Source organism: Dryas octopetala, chromosome 9 (genome assembly GCF_963921425.1).
Source record: "Dryas octopetala chromosome 9, drDryOcto1.1, whole genome shotgun sequence".
NCBI lineage: Eukaryota > Viridiplantae > Streptophyta > Magnoliopsida > Rosales > Rosaceae > Dryas > Dryas octopetala.
Window position 1 is genome coordinate 17,545,551 of NC_141374.1, and position 20,861 is coordinate 17,566,411.

General features: G+C 35.8%; 3 protein-coding genes across 4 annotated transcripts; 2 read left to right on the forward strand and 1 right to left on the reverse strand.

Moving 5' to 3' along the window:
• The first annotated feature begins 344 nt into the window (after positions 1–344).
• Positions 345–6,703, forward strand: LOC147275078 (RINT-1 / TIP-1 family). Of its 2 annotated transcripts, none has more exons than XM_086228601.1 (5): positions 345–725; positions 852–950; positions 2,284–2,393; positions 2,506–4,364; positions 6,094–6,703. In XM_086228601.1, the coding sequence occupies exons 1-4, from the start codon at positions 416–418 to the stop codon at positions 4,351–4,353; spliced, it is 2,367 nt and encodes a 788-aa protein (XP_086084727.1). In that variant the 5' UTR covers positions 345–415; the 3' UTR covers positions 4,354–4,364; positions 6,094–6,703. The 2 variants fall into 2 exon arrangements, with proteins under 2 accessions (XP_086084727.1, XP_086084728.1); XM_086228602.1 differs by having other exon boundaries at positions 6,110–6,703.
• Positions 6,704–7,792: 1,089 nt separating this feature from the next.
• Positions 7,793–13,293, reverse strand: LOC147275079 (exopolysaccharide production negative regulator). Its single transcript, XM_086257061.1, has 5 exons — positions 12,898–13,293; positions 11,925–12,055; positions 10,084–10,209; positions 9,740–9,867; positions 7,793–8,362 (listed from the first exon to the last, which is right to left on the reverse strand). The coding sequence occupies exons 1-5, from the start codon at positions 13,088–13,090 to the stop codon at positions 8,050–8,052; spliced, it is 891 nt and encodes a 296-aa protein (XP_086113187.1). The 5' UTR covers positions 13,091–13,293; the 3' UTR covers positions 7,793–8,049.
• A 2,382-nt stretch (positions 13,294–15,675) lies between these two features.
• LOC147275080 (Replication factor-A protein 1-like protein) lies at positions 15,676–19,421 on the forward strand. The gene is made up of 2 exons (XM_086256721.1): positions 15,676–16,035; positions 16,517–19,421. Exons 1-2 carry the CDS (start codon positions 15,740–15,742, stop codon positions 18,888–18,890), a joined length of 2,670 nt encoding a protein of 889 aa, XP_086112847.1. The 5' UTR covers positions 15,676–15,739; the 3' UTR covers positions 18,891–19,421.
• Positions 19,422–20,861: the final 1,440 nt, after the last annotated feature.

Genomic DNA, 20,861 nt, shown 5'->3' on the forward strand with positions numbered 1-20,861 from the left:
AATATTTTATTATCTTGAAGTGAATTGTCAATTTTGCCTTTTAAAAAAAGAGCATGTGCATGACATATGACGGTTCTCTTGACAGAAGTAAGACTTTGTATCCCATTGATACAACGGTAAGTATGTGCAAACCAAAATTTATATCCTGAAATAAGACTGACCACAAAATATGTATTCTCTTAGAAAATTTTCCTTTTTCCAAACTTCCTTACATGCTTGGGCAGATATGTAATTTCCACAATCACCGAACTCCCAAAGTTCAGTACCGACCCGACCCGACCCGACCCAAGCTTCTGTCTGTTTTCTCAGGCTCTCAGGCTCTCAGCTCTTGGTTCTCACTCGACTTCTCACGTTTTGAGTCTCAGTTCCTTAGACTTGGTTCTTACACCGAGTCAGAAACCTTTTAAACCGAGAAATGGAAGCTTCTACTTGTGCTACTCCTTCCACTTCCACTCTCTCTTTGCCCAAACACAGTGACCTCTCCAAAGACCAAGTGAGCTTTCTGAACAAGCAATTCAGAACCCATGAAGATGTTCTTCTCAAAGCTCCTCATCTTTTAACGGCACTCCACACTCAGTGCTCTGATTTGGATTCTCATCTCCTAGACTTCAAAACAACTCTCACCCAACGCACCGTTTCATGGATTTGCCGCTCTTTTTCAGCCAAAACGGCACTCCACAATCTCAACCTCAGCCTTCAGAATCTCAGCCTCCTCACTTCCCAATGTTCGTATATTCTTCATCTCCATCTGGGTTTTCTCAGTTTCATTAGTTTCCTTTTTCTTTTTCTTTTTTCTTTTTGAAATTTGGGTCTTTTTTTTTTTTTTCTCTCTCTCTCTTTTGGGTATATAGGTGGGAGTGGTGCAAAGAAGTTCCAGAGAGTTTTAGGTACGGAACTGCCTCAACTTGCTAAGGAAGTATTGCGAATTGATACCATTCGGAGTTATCTCGGTGAGTTAGGGACTGTCTATTTTGAACAATTCAATTTCAGAGATAATGTGTGTAACTTAGCCTTTATACCTTTTGCCTATGTGTTTGAATTTGTGGGTACTTGACCATTTTGTCAAATGATGCCTTATAATTATTACCGTTTCAGAATCGAATTCTAGCAGTTCTCAATCATTCAGTGCCACTTTATTCAATTAATTAAACCATTTCTTAAAAGCTACCGATTCTGGATTATTTATATTCCTTTTTTTTCCCAGTTACTTTTTAATTATGTAATTTGGTAGTCAGAGTTGAGGTATTTTGTCTGTGGAATGCAAAAATTACAGTATATTAGATTAATAATGCGACTTAACTCAGTAATAGTTTGCTCGAGGTGGCTGCAAATTCGTAGCTCATCCATGTCTTTCCTTACAGACTTGCCCTTGTTTTTATGAATTTCCCTGTATTTTTTTTACTACTTGAGGGTCTAGGAAAGCTTAAGGGTTCATAGCTCAAATGCAGCACATAGGATGTCCCTGCCAAATCTGCTTGAGTGACCCAACCAAAAAAGCTTTTAACTTTTCTTTGCAAAGATTGAGGAATAAGAGTGTGATTGTTATAATTATTTGGTCATTGATTTCTACAGAAGTTATTATTACTTGGTGATGCCAAAAATTTCAACGGTCAAGAGAAAAATGTAAGATCACAATCACACAGAACACAAACGATTTACGTAATTGACCCTAAAGTGGCTATGTATATCTATTCCTATCAGCTAGGTGAAATATGGTATTAAGAGTTACTGTTTTTTGCTTGATTTGGTAGCTGTTTACCATATTACCATGATATACCTTACATACCGTACCATATTGCCAAGATTTGCTTTATTTGCATTACACTACACCATCAAAATAACATATCTTCTTGTCCTATGTGATTCATGAATTTGGTATCTGCTTCAGGATATCTAGTTACTTCCAACCATTCTTGAAATCACATGCAAAGTATACAACTAGATTGATTTGATCTTCTAAAAATGGGAGCTCATAATGGAAGTGTGATTTTTCTTCTCTTGACACACTTTGTTTTTTTACACATTGTTGAGTCGTATGCTGCAATGTTTACGACTGGATTCCAAATCTCATTTGTTATGACGCTCACTTTATCTTTTAACTTGTGTTTTCTTTAACATGCTTGTGATATTGAACTTCCAAATCCAAAATTATGATGTTACTACACTCTCTCTCTCTCTCTCTCTCTCTCTCTCTCTCTCTCTCTCTCTCTCTCTCTCTCTCTCTCTCTCTCTCTCTTATTGTCTTACCAAGTCACAAGCTAAACTACCCTCTTAATATTTCAGAGACTACTTTACAGTTAGAAGCTCTGGTTGGAGATCTAGAAGATGCAGTTTTCAGCTTTGTGAATTGCCATAGTGGAAAAATGTTCTCTGCGAAGCTTTCAAATATATCAGTATCTACTAAAACAATTTTTTGATTTTTTTCATGTTATATATGGATGCATATTCAAATGGTAGATTAATTGACAAGGGTCAAGTAATCATTACCGTATCTATACAATGCAGGACTCTGGAACAAAACACGAAAAATTGCTTCAAGCCATAAAATCGTTGAATGATTTAGAAGGGTTGGTTGGTCTTGTGAAACTAAGACCGCAGTGGCATCATCTTCTGAAATCTGTTGATGCAAGGGTGGATAAAACTTTGGCTATTCTTCGTCCACAAGTTTTTGCAGATCACCGAGCTCTTCTTTCTTCTCTTGGATGGCCACCAAAACTTTCAACGTCAAAAATAGAAAGTGAGCAAATCTTAGGCCTTCCAAACCCATTGGTTTTAATGGAAGGAGAAAAAAGAAAGAGTTATTCAAATAGCTTTCTAGCTCTTTGTGCTTTACAGCATCTACAAACAAGGAGGGAAGAACGACAGCTCAATCTTTTGGGACAAAAGGAGTGCAAGATACAGCTTTGGGCCATCGATGAACTGGTGTCTCCTATTGCATCACGAATGGAATACCATTTTTCAAAGTGGGTTGATCAACCTGAATTTATATTCGCCCTTGCATACAAAACTACAAGGGACTTTATTGCAGGAGTGGATGATGTCTTGCAGCCTCTGATTGATAGAGCAAGATTGGCAAGCTACAGTGCAAAAGAAGCTTGGGTTTCTTCCATGGTACAACTGCTTTCTGAATTTTTGGCGAAATTTTTTTTCTCTTCTCTTGCTGAAAGGTACAAGGAGAAACAGATGAAATCTGAAGTTATACCATCGTGGCTTCATCTCATTGACCTTATTGTTTCATTTGATAAACAAATGCAGTCACTTGTATCCGAAACCAGTCTCTTTTTTACACAGTCAGAAAGGGTGGAAAGTCTTTCACAAAGCATTTCGGTGCTGATGATATTTTGTAATAGGTCAGATTGGCTCAAGATATGGGCAAAGATAGAGTTTAAAAATGCCTGGAAAAAACTTAAGACAGATTTGGAAGATGAAAGAGCTTGGATAGTTGGTGACAAAGATGAAGATAAATTGCACTATGATACAGAATTTGAGCATTTCCTTCTCTCTACTAGAGAAGATCATAGAGCTCCATTAATTTCAGAATCTGCCCTTAGAATCACATGGGAAATGATTGAACGATGCCAAACTATGCCTTCCATTTTACCACGTGTACAATTTGTTAGATCAACTGCTGTCAGATTCCTCTGGTACTTTTGTAAAGTATTGCTTTTACATTGCAAGAGGACTGACATTCCTCCAGATAATCCTGATGATGATGCCTTAGTTAGAGTATGTGGATCAATTAATGCTGCCAAATATGTTGAATCCAAACTTCGACAATGGAGTGATGATGTGAACTTTCTGGAGATGAGGGTTGCTGAAAATGATTCTAGCAACCAGAGAAAAGATGACTATATTGTTTCTAGTTTTTTCGGGGAAGAAATAAAAAGCTTGTCTGAGCTCGCAACCAACTGGTTGATGGAGATAATTTCTATTCTTCTTCGTCAGTTTGAAACTCTTTCATGGGAATATGTGCAAACGGTGATACATTATGAGCAACAGCTAGAAGACTTTACTCATGTGGAAGTATCAGCAGCCATGGATATAACTTTATCTGTTGATTTTGTTGAGCCATTAGATGCTTTGAGAAGTCATCTTATTCTTTTGAGAATGAGTCTCAATCCCAAAGACTTCTTGGATCTGTGGAGAAGTGTTGCTGATGGGCTTGACCATTTCATATCTTGCAGTGGTATCACATATGGTATTCAATTTTTTGACAAAGGGATTAATCAGTTTGAAGCAGATATGCAAGCATTGTTTTCTGTTTTCCAGCCTTTTTGTGTTCGGCCTGAAGCATTTTTCCCTCATACTAAGGAGACTATAAAGCTGTTGAAAATGAACAAGGGAAAAAGGTGAAGCGTTTGCAGGTACTATCTTAACTTTTCCAACGGTTAGATGTAAAAAAATCCTTTCATCTGTCTGGAAAGTTGCATATATGTTTTGATGGAAGTGGTATTTCTTACTTTCTTTTTTTTTTTTTATAAAAAAAATATATATGAAAAGCAAGAGGAAAAAAGTATGCAACTTATTCAAAAAATAACAAATAAAAAATTAAATGAAATTAGCTTAATTAGAACTTTTGCGCCTATGTCTAAAATAAATACAAATTTTCTTCTTGCATCTGTCATCATTATGTTGCAAGTGTTAATTAGGGTAATTTTATTTTTTCTATAAGAAACATAAACTTAATTAAAATAAAGTAAGCAAAGTACTACAACATTGTCCAGCAGTGGACAAGCAGTTCACCAACTGAACAGAAAAAAAATATATATATATATTTACCATCTACCTAACAACACAAAACTAACACACCATGAAAGTCTCAATAAACAGTGGCTCCCAAATCTGCATGAAGAACAAAGAATGGAATATCTCAAAACTCATTAGATACCGATGCCCACAATGAAGCCCAAAAGTGCACTCTATTCCTGATAGCAATCGGGTCCCCATTGAAGTGTATGAGCAGATGAAGAAGAGGGTTATTTCACAGCCCAATTGGGTCCCTCATTGTTCTACATCAGATTGGCATCAAAGTGTAAGGGAGTGAGATTTTGGGTTTGTTCTATGGATATTAACAGTAACCCTTGGCTAGTAAGGGAGAGAGTGAGAGATTTCTCTAGACAAACATACTTTAGATACAATAAATGCTGAGTTTTATCAATCAAATCTATACCTACAACTGCAAAGATTTTTCATGGACCCTACCTTTTTGTAATAAGAATAGGATTCGGAGTAACTCAGGAGCCCATGTAAGAGCTCTTAACCGTAACTAGATTCAACAACTACTAAAATAAGACCAATGACTCATAATTATGGCCTATGCCCAGCAATTACTGAGTTAGCAAGATACCTTGACTCAATATACAGTAAAACCTAAATAAAAAATAAAGGAATCATTTCATTTTGGTGTGGTCAGAATGATTTGTGTTATTAGCTGCTTAGCGAGGTCAGCTTACTTTGTAATGTTCAGATTTGAAAGTTGCAACAATAACGTCTCACCGGGAATCTGTCATACACTCATGATGTGTTTTAAATTAGGTTGCTATATTAAGACTTGGCAACATCTACTGCTTTTGGAGAATCCTATAGGCATAACGTCAGTTATGTCTTCAAAGTGCGCATAAGATTCACATGGTTTTTATTTTATTTTCAATTTTCATGTTCCTTGCTTTTGGCATTCTTATATTTTTGCATGATTTGGCATGGCAAAAGAAAAAATTTAGGCAAGAATTAGAGAATTTTTAACTTAGATATTTCAATCCAGAGTATGAAATTCGTAACCAATGAATAGCATTAGGAACCCATTATTTTCATTTAATTCCTGTTCTATTCATAGAACTTACATATGTCACTTTTTTATTCATAATAAAATAAAACCCCCAGAAAGTTAAAATTTATGATATATTTGACTTTGAAGGTTTGCATGCATATGTAGTTAAAATCTTGATTGGGAAGCATCAATTCTCATAAGTCTTTATCATGATAAATATATTGTTTTTAATCTTGGTTCTATAATATTGTTTGTTGTATTTTCATTTTTGTTACTTATTATGTGATCATATAAACTGTTTTACTTTATGTCTTTGAATAAATCAGTTGTACCTTGGCTTAGTTTACCCATATACAAGTCATGGACTAGTGCAATGTGGAGAAGCTGCAACATGTCTGAAACTGAAGCAACAATAGTAGCATGTCCTGTTCCACAGTTCTCGGCTCTGGTAGTTGCAGGACCTTGCTACTCGTAGGGGAAGTCTTGCAGACCCTTTGGAAGGCCCCCACAGTATACCCTGGCAAGCCATAGAATGGCCCGAAATAGTGGAAGATGGTGGAAGTGGTATAGCTCGAGGCTGCATCCTCCTCCCTATGGTTGAGGCACATCACTTGGCATGACTCATGGTCCTTGCGTTTGTGGTTGGAAAAAGTACATACTTCTCATGGTTGTGCATGGGCATTGCTTGAATGGGTGATGGATGTATGCTTTCATCTGATGTGATCCTGAAACTTTTATAGGTAGCAGCATTTTTGTATATTTTTTGTTTTTCAGGAATTTTGTTTGGTTTGTGTTAACCAAGTACTGTGTGCAAGTGCTTATGTGGGAGAAAAAAAAATGTCAGTAAGTAGGAACTCTTGCTTATGACCCATATATAAGAATTATTGCTTGTAGGAGTTGTAATTATGAAAAAAATAAAAAAAAATTATGTATGCATCTTTGTGCTTGCTCCAATTGCAGGCGATTTTGCTGAAAGAGGATATAATCATATAAGGGATGTTGTGTATTTATCTTTATGCAATGTAGTTTTATTAGCAAGTCAAATCTTACTGATAAATTGAATGCCACGAATGCTGAATGCTATCCACGTGCTTTTCGGCAACCAAGGCATAGCATATTTACAGTTGAATCGTAACTATTTGATCAACAAGTGTTAACAAAGAAACAGGAAAAAAAAAAAAAAGGTAGGGGACAGAGAAAAATGAAAAATTGAAAACAAGCAAATTTAAAATAGAGAGGATGATTAGAAAATTCAAAGGCATTGAAGGAACCATGAACTAATTACATTTTTTAAGCAAAATATTTTGAATGTATAGGTCTATTTAAAACCACCAAATTGCTCTTTCTCCCAACACAATTTTTTTAATTTTTTTATTTAGGGAGCTATGCAGTATGCACCCTTATGCATTGTGCTAATGTTTCCCATTTTTGTTGTAATTGTATTTAATATATTATATATATATATGCGGGAAGAGGATGTATTTTGAGCCATGAAGCTCAATATGATTTTTGAGACCTTCCCTGATATAAATTATGAGGTTCAAAGTTATGACGTTCCATATACAACCATAAAAAAATTTAAGAAAAGAAAAATATTCATATGTTTCTGGTATATGTTCAGTCCAGTATTTTCCTTGATAATGATAACTTCAAATGTTTCATGATGGTGGGTAAAAGGTTAGCAAAAGCTATTATATTAAATAGAAGTATATTTGGAAAAGAGAGAACTAAGTTTTAAGTGCAAGTAAAATGGGGAAAGTTGAAGAGGCATAAATTAAATTCGATCCATTGTACAGAAACAAAAACTAGCAACGGTCAAATAGATTACAATGGCATCCTGGTTCTTCAATGGCATAAGAAAGAAAATAAAAGAAAACCAAATTGAAGATAAATCAAAACTCATGAATAAGAAAGACTTCAATGGCATCCTGGTTCTTCCGAAATAGATTACACCTATTTAACCCAAATGAAAGAGAGCCATACAGCAAGAAAATTTAGGCATTTCTATTCTAGAGAGTCACAGAATTTCATTATAAAAAATGACTAGATTTTAAAGGATACTTTATACAAATCACATACATCAAATTACAACTCCCTTATTTTGGGTAAGTTGCCTATACAATTTCAGTCTCAGCTCAATATATCCTATTCAGCAAGATGATCAAGTACACTTGGTACTAACTCAAGTAGTAAATCATCGTACAGGGAATGATACATATACTTTCCGCATGTCCACATTATGCAGACAAAACGGAATTAGCACTTCTCAAAAAGGGTGCTGCCTACTTCTTAAGAAGAGTGACGATCTCTGGGAGGCCGACCCTTTTCCCATACTGGATAGCCAACCAGCCTGTAAAAGATATGTATGCCACAAGAAAACATGCGCGCCTGAAGCGGACTTTACAGAGTAACTGTAGAAGCATTCTTGCAGCAAAAATTTGAGGCAATCGAGGTTTCATCTGTTGCAGGAGTCTAAAAAAGCTTATGGAGATTATTGAAGTTGAAAAACCAGTAATAACTCCAGCTATGGTTTCCCACCTCCAATATCTGGCTGGTTCCTGGCTGAAAAGCCAGGAGTGTAAAATCTTTGTTGACCTGACAAATAAAAGACACCAAAAATATATATTACTAAGTAAGACCCTACCAAAAGACCCACAACAACACACATAACTGGAGACTTTACACACGTGCTATCAAAACAGAAATTCTCTTTGACTTGATTTCAACCCAGATGACAAGCGAGGAGAGAGAGGGGGGGTGGGGGGTTTCAAACTTTTAATGGCTTTGCAAGTTGTCAAACCTCATCTATGAAAGATAAAGTAACAACTCTTACCACTTAATTCTCACTACACAAAGATAGAAATATGGTATAGTCTGGAACATAGAGAGAATTGTTGGACTATTTGCGATCATTTCCTACTGGAAAGAAACGCCTGAAGGTTATGCAGCAATAAGGATGTGAGTGTTGATAAGGTGGGCATTTTATTTTATTTTTTTTTTGGTTTCCCAGAAAATTAGGATTTAAAAAGTGAGCTGAAATGTTTATTTGTTTTGTTTAATTTGGGGTAGAAATGGAAGAATACAATTGAAGTTTTTGGCTGTGCTAATGACTTAGTTTTTAAGTGTTTTTAAAAGACACTTGGCACCAACAGAACAGAGAAGGTAGAAGGAGAAGGTGGGAGGAGAAGGTGGATATCATTCCTCTTGTATAATATATCAACTTAGGTTTCAGTATTGGGTTACCAGGTCGGATTTGTGCAAGAAGAACCTCCAATCTGAGCTCGAGATGGATCAGGTTGTATATTTCTCAACCCAAGCCCAACCCATTTGCTTTCTCGCCCACCCACACAAGCTCAAAAGTTGGGTTGGGTCCGGGAAGGTTCACAATAGACCACCTTCTCTAAACCTAAAGATGATGAAGATTTTAAACCTTAGAGAACTCTATGTGGTATTAATTTGCTCATCTAATTCACCATGAAAACTATAAAGTGTAAAAAATTGTCTAAAATTATCATAAATGAAAGTTTGAAGCATGGTCAGCCAAATTTCATTGAGTATTAAGTAGTTTCTAATTAAATATCCATCAGTGCACACTGTATTTACCCTAAATTATACAAACTCAGTTCTTTTATTTCTTTATAATCAAAATAATAGATCATTGATTAACATCTCTTGAAGTTTCATTTAAAATTTTCACATATTTCTCTAACTTTTTCTGTTTTTCTTGAATGTTTACTCATATTGATATTTCCATGTTTTCAGACCCTTGATATTTTCATCGACACCGATACTTGATACCTTGCTTTTAAGGTAAGAAATTTATCTAGAACTGCAAAACTAATATAATCATGAGATTAGGTAATGATATCTAAACTCACATTCTTTGCAACTCATTTGGCCCATGACGCAATATCCATAAAGATTAAACAGAACTGATTAGCTAAAGGTAAAAATAAAAGTTGGTTTGCTCACAGGATGAAATATCTTCTAGTCATCTCAAATATAGACGGATCTTTAGCTTGACAACTGAAGAAGCTATCATGATATAAGTTTACTTTGGAAATGCCATATGTGTACCAGCAGTCATAAGTTTCATTGACCTGACCAAAGGAGAGCAAATAAAAAAAGTTTAAATGGTTATATATGACTTAAGCACAATGATATAGAAAATCTTTCAACTACAGATATCAGCAACATCATAGAAAACTTGATGCTTAAATACATATATATATATATATATTATATTTTAACAAGATGCAATAATAATTTCAACCGTGCACAACACCACAAGAAATATTAAAAGCTTTGCAACCTACCTTGAATTTATCTTTGGTCAACCATGCAGCACCAAAATTAGGTCTGCAATTAAGAGGAAGGGCCTCATTTGGAGCCTCTGCTAATGCAAGCTGAACCTGACCAGAAGACTGATCTTTGTATTCCACCTGCAATCAGGAAAAAGAAGAATTAATATTTGAACGAACAGAAAGCATGCAAAGCACAAACTTAAATATAGCATTGTCCAATGCATGTAGTAGGAAATGACCCAAAAAAAGAAGAAAGAGAGAATTTGCACTGTAGCCCCCTGTGTTTATGCTAATACATGGAAACTCCATCAAGTTTATCTTGCATCACTAGAAGCCCATATAATTAGGGTTACTGTTTTAATGGTTTGACTTTTATCAAATTAATCAAGAATCACAGAAACCATCATAATATGACCGTACAGCAGAATTTCTTCAACTAAAACAACTGTGGCACTATCAGCTCACCCATCAAGCCTACTTTTCATCTCTCTTACCCAGCCGAGAAGGCTTCAAAAATTTCATTTTACCATTCCACAAGGAATCTTTCATACATCTCTTTTGGTTCACAGATGAACGGCATTTACCTCAAACTTGAAGGAAACCTAAAAGAGACACATTACTCCAAACCACAAGAAGATTTAGTCTAATAAAAGTAAATTCCAGAGTGGGTTACAGGGTGGTAAAATGTAAATCAACCCCCTCCCCTTCAAAAAAAAAAAAAAAAAAAAGAAAGAGCAGTATTTGTTACATAAAAGAAATTCATTACTTGATCCTTGTTTGTGAATATCATATATATATGATCTTTCTCAAGTGTAGATAACCCACACTTATATTTTTTGCGGATTCGTATAGGATGATGTGATTCTATACAAGAAATGTGTTTTATGCATTAGGGAGGAAGATTATTCCACAAGAGTATGCATCTAACAAAAAAATTTCTTTAGGGATGCTTTGCGTCTTTTGTGTATGGATTTAGACAGTATTTTCTATTTATACCATCTCATTGAGGATAAAATTCTTGTTACCATCTCATTGGGGATAAAATTCTTGTTGATTTCTATGGAAGTATATAGGCACTTAATTGTTTTCCCTGTGATGATTGTTTCAACAGACATTTAATACTTTTCTTGCACACTGAGTATGGTGGTCTTGCAAGACTCTATCATATTCCTTTCATTGATATACTGATACTCTAAAGTCTAAACAAGTGGAGATCGCCTACAGGAATCCCAAGTTGCACACACAGTAGTCAAATGGGCACAGAATCGTGTTGATAAGGACTGAAATGAATGGACTGGTGGTGATGAAAATTAACAGAAAACCCTCACGTTATATGCAAGATTCTTACTATTTTTCTAGTTTAAGCCTGATCAAGAAATTTTGATATCTGTTATGCTTGTAAAACTGATGATAAGGTCAATTTAAAAGTTATAAGCAGTTCTTTGTTGTAAAGAAAGTGCAATCATGCGGTCACTGTGAGAGTATCTATGGTCCAAGCATCAATTAAAAGAATTTGTTTGTTATTCCGTATGATGGGCTTCACTTTGTCCAACAGTCACAATCAACAGAGTAATCACTTGCTACTTGTTAACTTATCCAACTAAATTTCATTAGATAAACTGCTACTTGTAAAACATTACCAAAAGGGTCCTAATATTACAAGGGGGTACAGTAAATATAGAGAAAATTAAACTGTGTGGAAACTAAAGCAATACAATTGAAAATTGCGACCACTGGTTAAAGGAAGTTAAAAATTGCCAGTATTAATTTCATATGATTAGCACAAAAGCTGCTTAAAAAAGAGGAGTGCATGCTGAGAATGATCATCTAGTTTGAGAGCAATGTATCATAACCTTGAAAACTGAAGCCCAATAGTAATCATAACGGCATCTAAATCTTCTTCCTTCAAAAGGATAAAATACGTGTTTGGCTTTGTAATTGAACAGTCCAAGCTCACAGACCTTAGATGATTTAAGATCAACACCTGTAAGACGGAAAGAGCCTCGCATTATACATATGATTTTAAGAAAGATAATACAATACTAATGAATCTTGATCTTCCAAAAACCAAACATATAACTGCATAATACTAGCAGAAACAACGAATGTAACAAAAATTTAAAAACAAATTTTAGATAAAGAAATATGCATACAAGTTTTCCAGTAGGTATATGATCTGACAGTTGAGAATCTTGACTTATATCATTTAAGGACCTTAGAGATAAGAACTATATATAGGATAGGGAGATTCCATTGAGGATCCCTGAAATCAGCTTATTTGAGGGACATATTGTTGGGCCCACCCCACATTGCAGTTCAGCGATCCAAACCTTCTATTTTTGAAGTTTTCATTCCAAGATCATCCTTACATACAATTAGACAAATTGGAAACTATTCAGTAATTGTGACCAAATAAATAGACAAACACAGTGTTCCCAATAAACACTAAATTGATTAAATGTTTCCAATTTGTCTAACTTTTTGCATGAGGATCCTTGAATGAGCCACAGAATGTGTCCTTCAAATAAGCTTATTTAAGCGATCCCTCAATAAAATAGCCAAGTAGATAATGGGCGTGAAGCTTCGATGCGCTTGCCTTCAAAACTTTTGGTAAAGCTCATGAAAATAGAATAAAACAGCCAGAGCAAACAAGCCATTTTGTTATAGCTCAGTAATCAATACCGATGATATCTTTGGCATGTAACAGATACTCTTCTTATTCAAAATTTTAAGTCAACCAAACAGTGACATTCAAAGAAACTCAATTTCCATCTAGAAAATAAAAGCAAAATTTATTATTGAACAAATTAAAAATTAAAAACTTACTGCTGGAGACGATCCTGCACTGAGAGGACACAGAAATCGGGTTCGGAACAGACGAATCCGCAACGAAAACTGCTATGAAGCCGACTACAAGTGACAGTGAAAAGAAAGCAACGATGGGGAAAAGGAGAGCCAGAAACCACCGCAGTATTAGAGACGCGACGCTACCCTTCTCAGAGACCTCCTCCGAATCCATTAAGTTTTGTTTTGTAGACGGTCCGGCCACCGGAACCAATTATCCGGTGATCGGAGTACCCTAGACTCCTCAGCAGAAAGCAGCAAAGGAATTATTGGTCTTTTCCCCCTTTTTTCATTTTTTTGCAGAAGGTTCAAATGAATTATTACTCTTTTCGCTTCGTTCTGACTTCTTTCTATCTTCTTCAATTGTTTTTGGCTTTCAGACCCCAAAAAATAAATTGTTTTTTGTTTTAGAAGTCCTCCACCGTTTTTTTTTTTCCCGAAGTTTTAGTTAGGTCTTCTTTTTCAATTATTTTCAACATTTTCTATACTTTAACCATTTAAATTTTAACTCATCTTTTAAATTACCACTTAATAAAAAATGGATTCAATATGAGAAAATTATTATACATGACACGTAACGTGTCATGATGAATTGATGATATGGTGTTACCAATTTAATTAGATTATAAAACATGTACAATTTTAAGGGTACTTATTAAGATTTAAGATTTTAAAAATTAATTATTATACACGTGTTATAATTTAAGTTAATTGATAACACTACGTCAACATAACATGTAGTGTTATAATCACACACAATAATTTCTCATCAATATGACATCTTAATTTAAGAATTTTTACAATCTCATCCATCGATTACATTTTGTCACCTTTTTCATAAAAATTAGAATATTTTGGTCTTTCTATATTAATTTTCTATTGTTAGACAAAAAAAATGCAGCAATAAACAACCCCACCCACACGGCCACACCGCTCCCTCCACCCACCACTGGCTACTACCCATTGCCGGTGGTGCTCAATTCCAACCTACCGGATTTTGCTAGTTTATAACTAGTGAATTTTTTAACTTAAAATTATTGACATTGATGATTTATTAGATATATCACGAAAATTTCCATGTCTAAAAGATCACATTATAGACTTATAGTCTTTCTACACTCTTATGGTGTCCAAATCAAATATTATTGCTTTTTTCTTTAAGGGATAATGTATTCTTTCTTTATTTTGATTTTTTAAATTTTATTAGAAGTAAAATAGAAAATTTGACAAAGCTATATTAATGAGATATGGTTGGTAATTGAAGTGAATATGAATAAAATTTGTAGAAGACAAGATAAAAGGCTTAATTATCGATTTACCACAAAAAATTGTAACTCATTCCCACTTTACCACCTGAAAGTTTTTTTGTCCCAAATTACCACCTGTAACTTACATTCGTGTCCCATTTTATCTTGTTCCGTCAACAATTCCGTTAATACTGACGATCTGGCCGTTAATGCTGACGTGGCGCGCTAGATGTGCGCTACGTGTCACATCTTTTTTTATTTTTAGCATTTTTTTATTTTTATAAACTTTGAAAATTAATTAAAAATAGCTCCGAACTTAGAAAAATACACGAAAAATTTCTACAGACTCGTCTTGACTAGCACTAAGTTACTATAAGGTTAAATTACCAATTTGCCCTCTAAAAGTTTCCAAAAAAATTAGAAAATCCAAATTTATTTCTAAAAAATTAAAATAAATTTTCCTCTATTAAATAAATTTTAGAAAAAATTCTAGAATTTTCGTAAACTCTTGGACAAATTCTCAAAAATATTTTGAAAAATTACCAAAAGCCTGTTTTAGAGAATTATTTTGAGACTTTACAGAAATTTTAGAATTTTTCTAGAATTTATTTTATAGGGAATTTTATTTTCCTCTAAGACCGAGAGGTCTTTTGGGTAGCAAGTGTTCACGAGAAAGGTATTGTTAGTTTTTAGAAGACTAACGATGCAGACCTCATATTTTTTGGAGTTCGGAAGATTATTCCATGAATTTCCAAAGAGTCTAGAGTATTTTAATTTTCTAGAAATAAATTTAGACTTTCCAAATTTTTTGAAAATTTTTAGAGGGAAAATTGGCATTTTGACCCCATAGTAAATTAGTACTAGTCAAGACAAGTCAGTAGGAATTTTTCGTGTATTTTTCTAAGCTCGGAGCTATTTTTAATTAATTTTTAAAGTTTATAAAAATAGAAAAATCAAAAAAATCAAAAAATACAAAAAAAGATGTGACACGTGGCGCACATCCAGCGCGCCACGTCAGCATTAACGGAATTGTTGACAGAACAAGGTAAAATGGGACACGGGTGTAAGTTATAGGTGGTAATATGGGACAAAAAAACTTTCAGTTGGTAAAGTGGGAATGAGTTGTAGTTTTGAGTGGTAAATCGATAATTAAGCCAAGATAAAATAGTAAAAACAAAATAGACAAAAGTTACTACAATATGTCAATAACTCTATTTTTTTATCAAATTGATTATTTTCTTAATTTCATTTGTCAAAAAAAAAAAAAGAACCTATGGCCTATGGGTGACTTCATGTTCCCTCCGACCGAGTATCTGACATGGGCGGACAACACACACGTGTGGCAGAATGAGGTCATCTGCAAAAGTAGGGGACATATCCGGTAATTGGAAAGAGGCTATACCCTTGAAATAAAAAATCCAAAGGGAATGTTTCCCTCTCAAATACAGTTTCTGGCGCTTCCCATCCCCTTACTCTTTTTAGGGTTTCAATTTTCAAACACACACACACACCCACAAAGCAATCAATTTTCCCTCACTTTCTCACGAACCAAACAGCCACTTACCTTTGATTCGGCAATGGCCACGAGCCTAACTGAGGGGGCGATCATGAAGATTTGCACGGGGGAGTACCATGACGAGACCTGGAAGCCGATACTCCAAGTACTGGACGTGAGGATGGTGAATGCTCAGCGCAGTGGAGCCCAGGCTGGACAAGACAATGAGAGGTACAGGGTTTTGATCTCAGATGGGTCCCACCACCAGCAGGGGATGCTGGGCACTCAGAAGAACATTCTGGTTCAGCAAGGCCTGCTTCAGAAGGGCTCCTTGGTTTGCTTGAAACAATTCACCTGCACCCAAGTCCAAAATCGCCTGTAAGTAAATTTATGCTCTTCCACCCTTTTCAAATTTCAAGGTTTTGTTTTTTAATAAAAATTTGTGAATTTTTGTTGATGGGTATTTTTCTTTTGTGAAATTGTCTTGATGGGTATTTTTCTTTCGTTTAGTTTTGAAGTTTGGTTTCTTGGGTGGTATAATCAAGAGAATTGAGAGAGATGGAGCTATCAAATTTATGGTTTAGTTGATTAAGAATTCAGCATTCTAGTTTGTTTCTGTTAATAGCTGAATTAAAAATTCATGTTTAAGCTTTGATGATGGAAGTAAGAAGGAGAATCTATAACCCTTTTCCAGAAGAAATAATAAGATGCACATGATCATTGAAAAGTTAACTTTCTTTAAAAAAAAAAAAAATATTTCCTTTTGTTTTGTTAAGTTAAATGGAAGTTGTTCTGGTACAATGCCAAGTTCTACCCTTTGTCAAAAAGAAAAAGATGCCAACTCCGTTTATATTTGCAGGATCATCATTATAATTGAATTGGATGTGATACTTGAAAAATGTGATCTCATTGGAGAGCCTGTAGCGGCACCTAAATTTTTGAATGCACAGCCCTCGGGGACATTATCTGGAAATGCCCAACCTCTTGGTGGCAGTGCACCTTCTGGTGGCGCAGTTCATGAAAGTGTGTCTGAGGCAAATGTAGAACAACCTAGAATGAATCAATCATATGGTAGTGCTTATTCTGGTAATTCTGAACCAGGAAGATATGCTACAATGAGTACACCTTCCAATCACCCTAAACCAGATCCGGGTTCTTGTTTTCCTGCTTCAGCACCATTAAGTGGGTCATATAGCCATCAGAACACAGGTTTTCGCAACCCTAGATCTGAGGTTCCACAGCCACCTCTAAATTCTTATGCCCAGCCATCTCAGCCAGCTTACCGACAGGCACCTCCAAATTCTTACACCCGCCCCCCTCAGCCATCTTATCAACAGGCACCTCCAATGCATACTAATAGAGGACCAGTTTCCAAAAATGAAGCTCCTCCTAGAATAATACCAATTGCTGCTCTGAATCCATACCAAGGAAGGTGGACAATCAAGGCTAGAGTAACAGCAAAAGCAGAGCTTAGGAGCTACAATAATGCTCGTGGTGATGGGAAAGTATTTTCTTTTGATCTTCTTGATTCTGAAGGTGGAGAAATTCGGGCAACCTGCTTTAATGCTGTGGCTGATCAATTCTACAACCAGATTGAATTTGGTAAAGTTTATTTGATCTCCAGGGGTAGTTTAAGACCGGCTCAAAAGAATTTCAACCACCTTAACAATGACCATGAAATTCTTTTAGAGAGCACATCGGTAATACAGTCATGTTTCGAGGATGATAATTCGATTCCACAACAGCTGTTTCATTTCCGACGTATAAGTGAGGTTGAAGGCTTGGAAAACAACACTATTGTGGATGTAATAGGTGTGGTATCATTTATCAGTCCCCCTGCTTCTATAATGAGGAAAAATGGTATTGAGACCCAGAAGAGAACCCTCCATTTGAAGGACATGTCTGGTTGTAGTGTTGAATTAACTCTTTGGGGAAATTTGTGCAATGCAGAAGGACAAAAACTGCAAAACATGTGTGATTCTGGGGTATTTCCAGTGCTGGCTGTAAAATCTGGTAAAGTGAACGACTTTAATGGGAAGGCGGTGGGGACCATTGCTTCAAGTCAGCTTTTCATAGATCCCAATATCAATGAGGCTCACGAGCTGAAGGAATGGTTTGACAAGGAAGGAAGGAATACCCCATTTATCTCTATTTCCAGGGAAACAGCAGGCGTGGGTAGAACAGATAACAGAAAGACTATATCCCAAATTAAAGATGAGAGGCTAGGGACTTCTGAGAAGCCAGATTGGATCACAGTTGGTGCAACTATTTCATTCATAAAGGTTGATAATTTTTGCTATACGGCATGTCCAATCATGACAGGTGATCGACAATGCAACAAAAAAGTTACAAACAATGGAGATGGAAAATGGAGGTGTGAAAAATGTAATCAGTCCATTGAAGAATGTGACTACAGATATTTACTCAATTTACAGGTACAGGACCATACTGGCTCAACATGGGTAACTGCATTTCAGGAGAGTGGTGAAGAAATCATGGGTATACCTGCAAAAGATCTATATTTTTTGAAATATGATGAACATGATGATGAGAAATTTGAAGAAATCATTCGGAAGGCTCTCTTTACTAAATTTGTTTTTAAGTTGAAAATAAAGGAGGAGACTTTTAGTGATGAACAACGTGTAAAGTCAACAGTTATCAAAGCAGAAAAGGTGAATTTTACATCGGAGTCTAGATTTCTTTTGGATTTGATGGATAAACTTAAAACTGAGAATTTTAGTTCTGTCTCAAAGGGGGAAACTGTAATACCCAGTGCTGGGATGAATGATACTGGACCCAGGAACACTGCAAGTAGACAACCTACCCCAGCTGTGAACATCGGCTACAGTACCAATCCTGGTAAAGAATTTGGAGCACCAGCAAATCAAGTGGATAACTATGGAAACCAGTTTAGTAATGCCAGGGTTCTTTCTACTGGCTCTACTGGTTCGTATCTGAGCTGTAACAGTTGTGGGGGTACTGGCCATAGCTCCATGAATTGCCCAAATGTATTGAATGGCCCAGGACATTCATCAGGAGTAGGCTATAACAGCAGAGTATCTCCTAGGCCAGGTGTTGGCAATACTTCTGGTGAATGCTACAAATGCCATCAACCTGGGCACTGGGCAAGAGACTGTCCTGGGTTGAAATCTGTTTCTCCAGCTTATGGAAGCAGCGGAGTCAACCCTGGGAGATATGGAGGTGTTTCAAATCAAGAGGTGGGCGGCTTTTGAAGTTGCTTGGTCAGGAGCTTGTACAATATGCTGCATGTTTGATCAGCATCATTTTCTGGGTGTTGGATTTGCTTCCTCGTTATTATGGGGTTTGAGTTGGTGAACTTTCCCCATATATAGCAGAGGGTTGAGCCATAGTTGGAACCTTGCATATATGTTGGAGTTGAGCAAAACTTTTGGCGCTTATTTGAAGTTTTCCAGCTTCAGATAATGTGTTTGAAGGAGTTGCTTAGTCAGAACAGCCTCAGACTCTTTTGTTAGTCCTGTAATATGTTTTTGTTTTGGGATCATGGATTTTGGACTATACATGTAGTGCTACCAGCTTTGCTTTTCTTCTGTACAGGTATTGTTTATTCCAAACTTTTCTGGTCGAGGATCTCAACCGCAATGTTTCAAGTATGGGATTGCAAGTTTTCTTTCTTATTACAGCTTCCAAGCAACTTGTTTCTTGTCAGGAAATGCTTTTTGTCAAACCATTTCAGTTGAGGCTGAACGAACAAAATTTGAAAATTCTCCTGTAAACTAACTATCCTTGTCCTTCTAAATCAGATGAGTGAAATTCTTTGATCTTTGCATTTTACAGCTTCTACAAAACTGCCAAAATCTTTCTAAGATTTTTAGGTTTTCAAATGCAGTTGATTTCTCCTCCTGCAGGCTACAGTCGTTGAATGCACGTATTGGCGTGAGTTGATTTCTCATAATCTTCTCATTTTTGTTGCTTCTGCCTCCATGTCATGTGTTGATATTGATATGATCTCCGATTAATAGTGTCCAAGATATTTGGTTTCCGTAGTAAATATCCTTGTTATTAGAAAGATTCGAGTGTGCAGATTTAAATGGACTCATAAAATTCAGTTTCATACTATTGAAAAGATTTACATTCGGAATGCTTGGGCCAAATATATGGCATATTATGCAGCACGAGCTCTTCTCAATTTTGGGCATCATTGGAATTACTGATTTGCATAACATTCAATGCCCAAATATATAAATATTTTCAAAACTAGTAGTGCAGTAAAGGTCTTCTTTTTTCTTTCGGTAGTGGAATGTGGATTGTGGAGAATAAAAATTTCTTCTTGGGGACAAATTAATCTTGAAGAACCAAACCTCAGCAATTTAGAAAAGAAAATCCTATGTCAATGCCATAGCTGCTTTGGGCATCAAGACTGATTTCCTAAGCATGGCTATGTAAGGCACAGCACCATGCACCGCGGCAAACCATGAAAGGGAAAATTTCTTAGCAATGGGTGATCAATTCCAATTGAAATTCAGCAACTTATTGCTAATTTGCTATATACCATAGAGGTTGAGTTATTAAAACAAGATGATCCTAAAGGAACAATCTATCAAAATCAAGTTGAACTGCAATTTGAACCGTGTCAACTGACTATCTTATGTGTCATCTCAAATGGCTATCATATATATACCATCTCTCTAATACAAGACTGGATTGAAAAGGGAGAATCAAGCGGGTGTTTGGAAGGAGAGAAAATACCTGAAAATCAAAAATCCCAAAATACTGAGAGCTGGAAATCGGGAAAGACGTGTGGCGGGTTATGACTCTTTTGTGTTGAGAGAAAAAGCATGGTGACATTCATTTCTCGACCCACCTTAACATAATTCACCACTAATGAGTCATGAGTTCATGGGCCAAATTTTACTTTATCATACACCAAATAACCCCAACCACTCAAATTTTACATCACATACCCAAATAAGCTGAACAACCTATACGAGTATACGCTTGAGCTGTTGGGTAATGCTTGTTTTGTGAAATAAGATTTTCGGATTTCATTTTCATTTCCACTAGATTTGCGGCACGCGTTCACACACATGCAACAAGTTAAATTATTTTTTGTTCTTTTATCGTGGAGTATTTGGTTAATTGGTGGTGTGAATTGCTTGAAAGATACAAAATATCAAAAAGTTAGTAAATAGAACAAGTGGGTTTTTTATTTTCTTTCATTGTGG

Excerpts from the sequence above, each read along its gene's own strand:
- LOC147275078 (XM_086228601.1), top strand. The coding sequence starts at position 416 with ATGGAAGCTTCTACTTGTGCTACTCCTTCCACTTCCACTCTCTCTTTG. Across the intron at positions 726-851 it reads CAGCCTCCTCACTTCCCAAT|GTGGGAGTGGTGCAAAGAAG; the intron begins GTTCGTATATTC and ends TTGGGTATATAG. Across the intron at positions 2,394-2,505 it reads CGAAGCTTTCAAATATATCA|GACTCTGGAACAAAACACGA; the intron begins GTATCTACTAAA and ends TATACAATGCAG.
- LOC147275079 (XM_086257061.1), bottom strand. The coding sequence starts at position 13,090 with ATGGATTCGGAGGAGGTCTCTGAGAAGGGTAGCGTCGCGTCTCTAATA. Across the intron at positions 12,056-12,897 it reads GTGCAGGATCGTCTCCAGCA|GTGTTGATCTTAAATCATCT; the intron begins GTAAGTTTTTAA and ends TCCGTCTTACAG. Across the intron at positions 8,363-9,739 it reads ACTAGAAGATATTTCATCCT|GTCAACAAAGATTTTACACT; the intron begins GTGAGCAAACCA and ends TTTATTTGTCAG.
- LOC147275080 (XM_086256721.1), top strand. The coding sequence starts at position 15,740 with ATGGCCACGAGCCTAACTGAGGGGGCGATCATGAAGATTTGCACGGGG. Across the intron at positions 16,036-16,516 it reads ACCCAAGTCCAAAATCGCCT|GATCATCATTATAATTGAAT; the intron begins GTAAGTAAATTT and ends TTATATTTGCAG.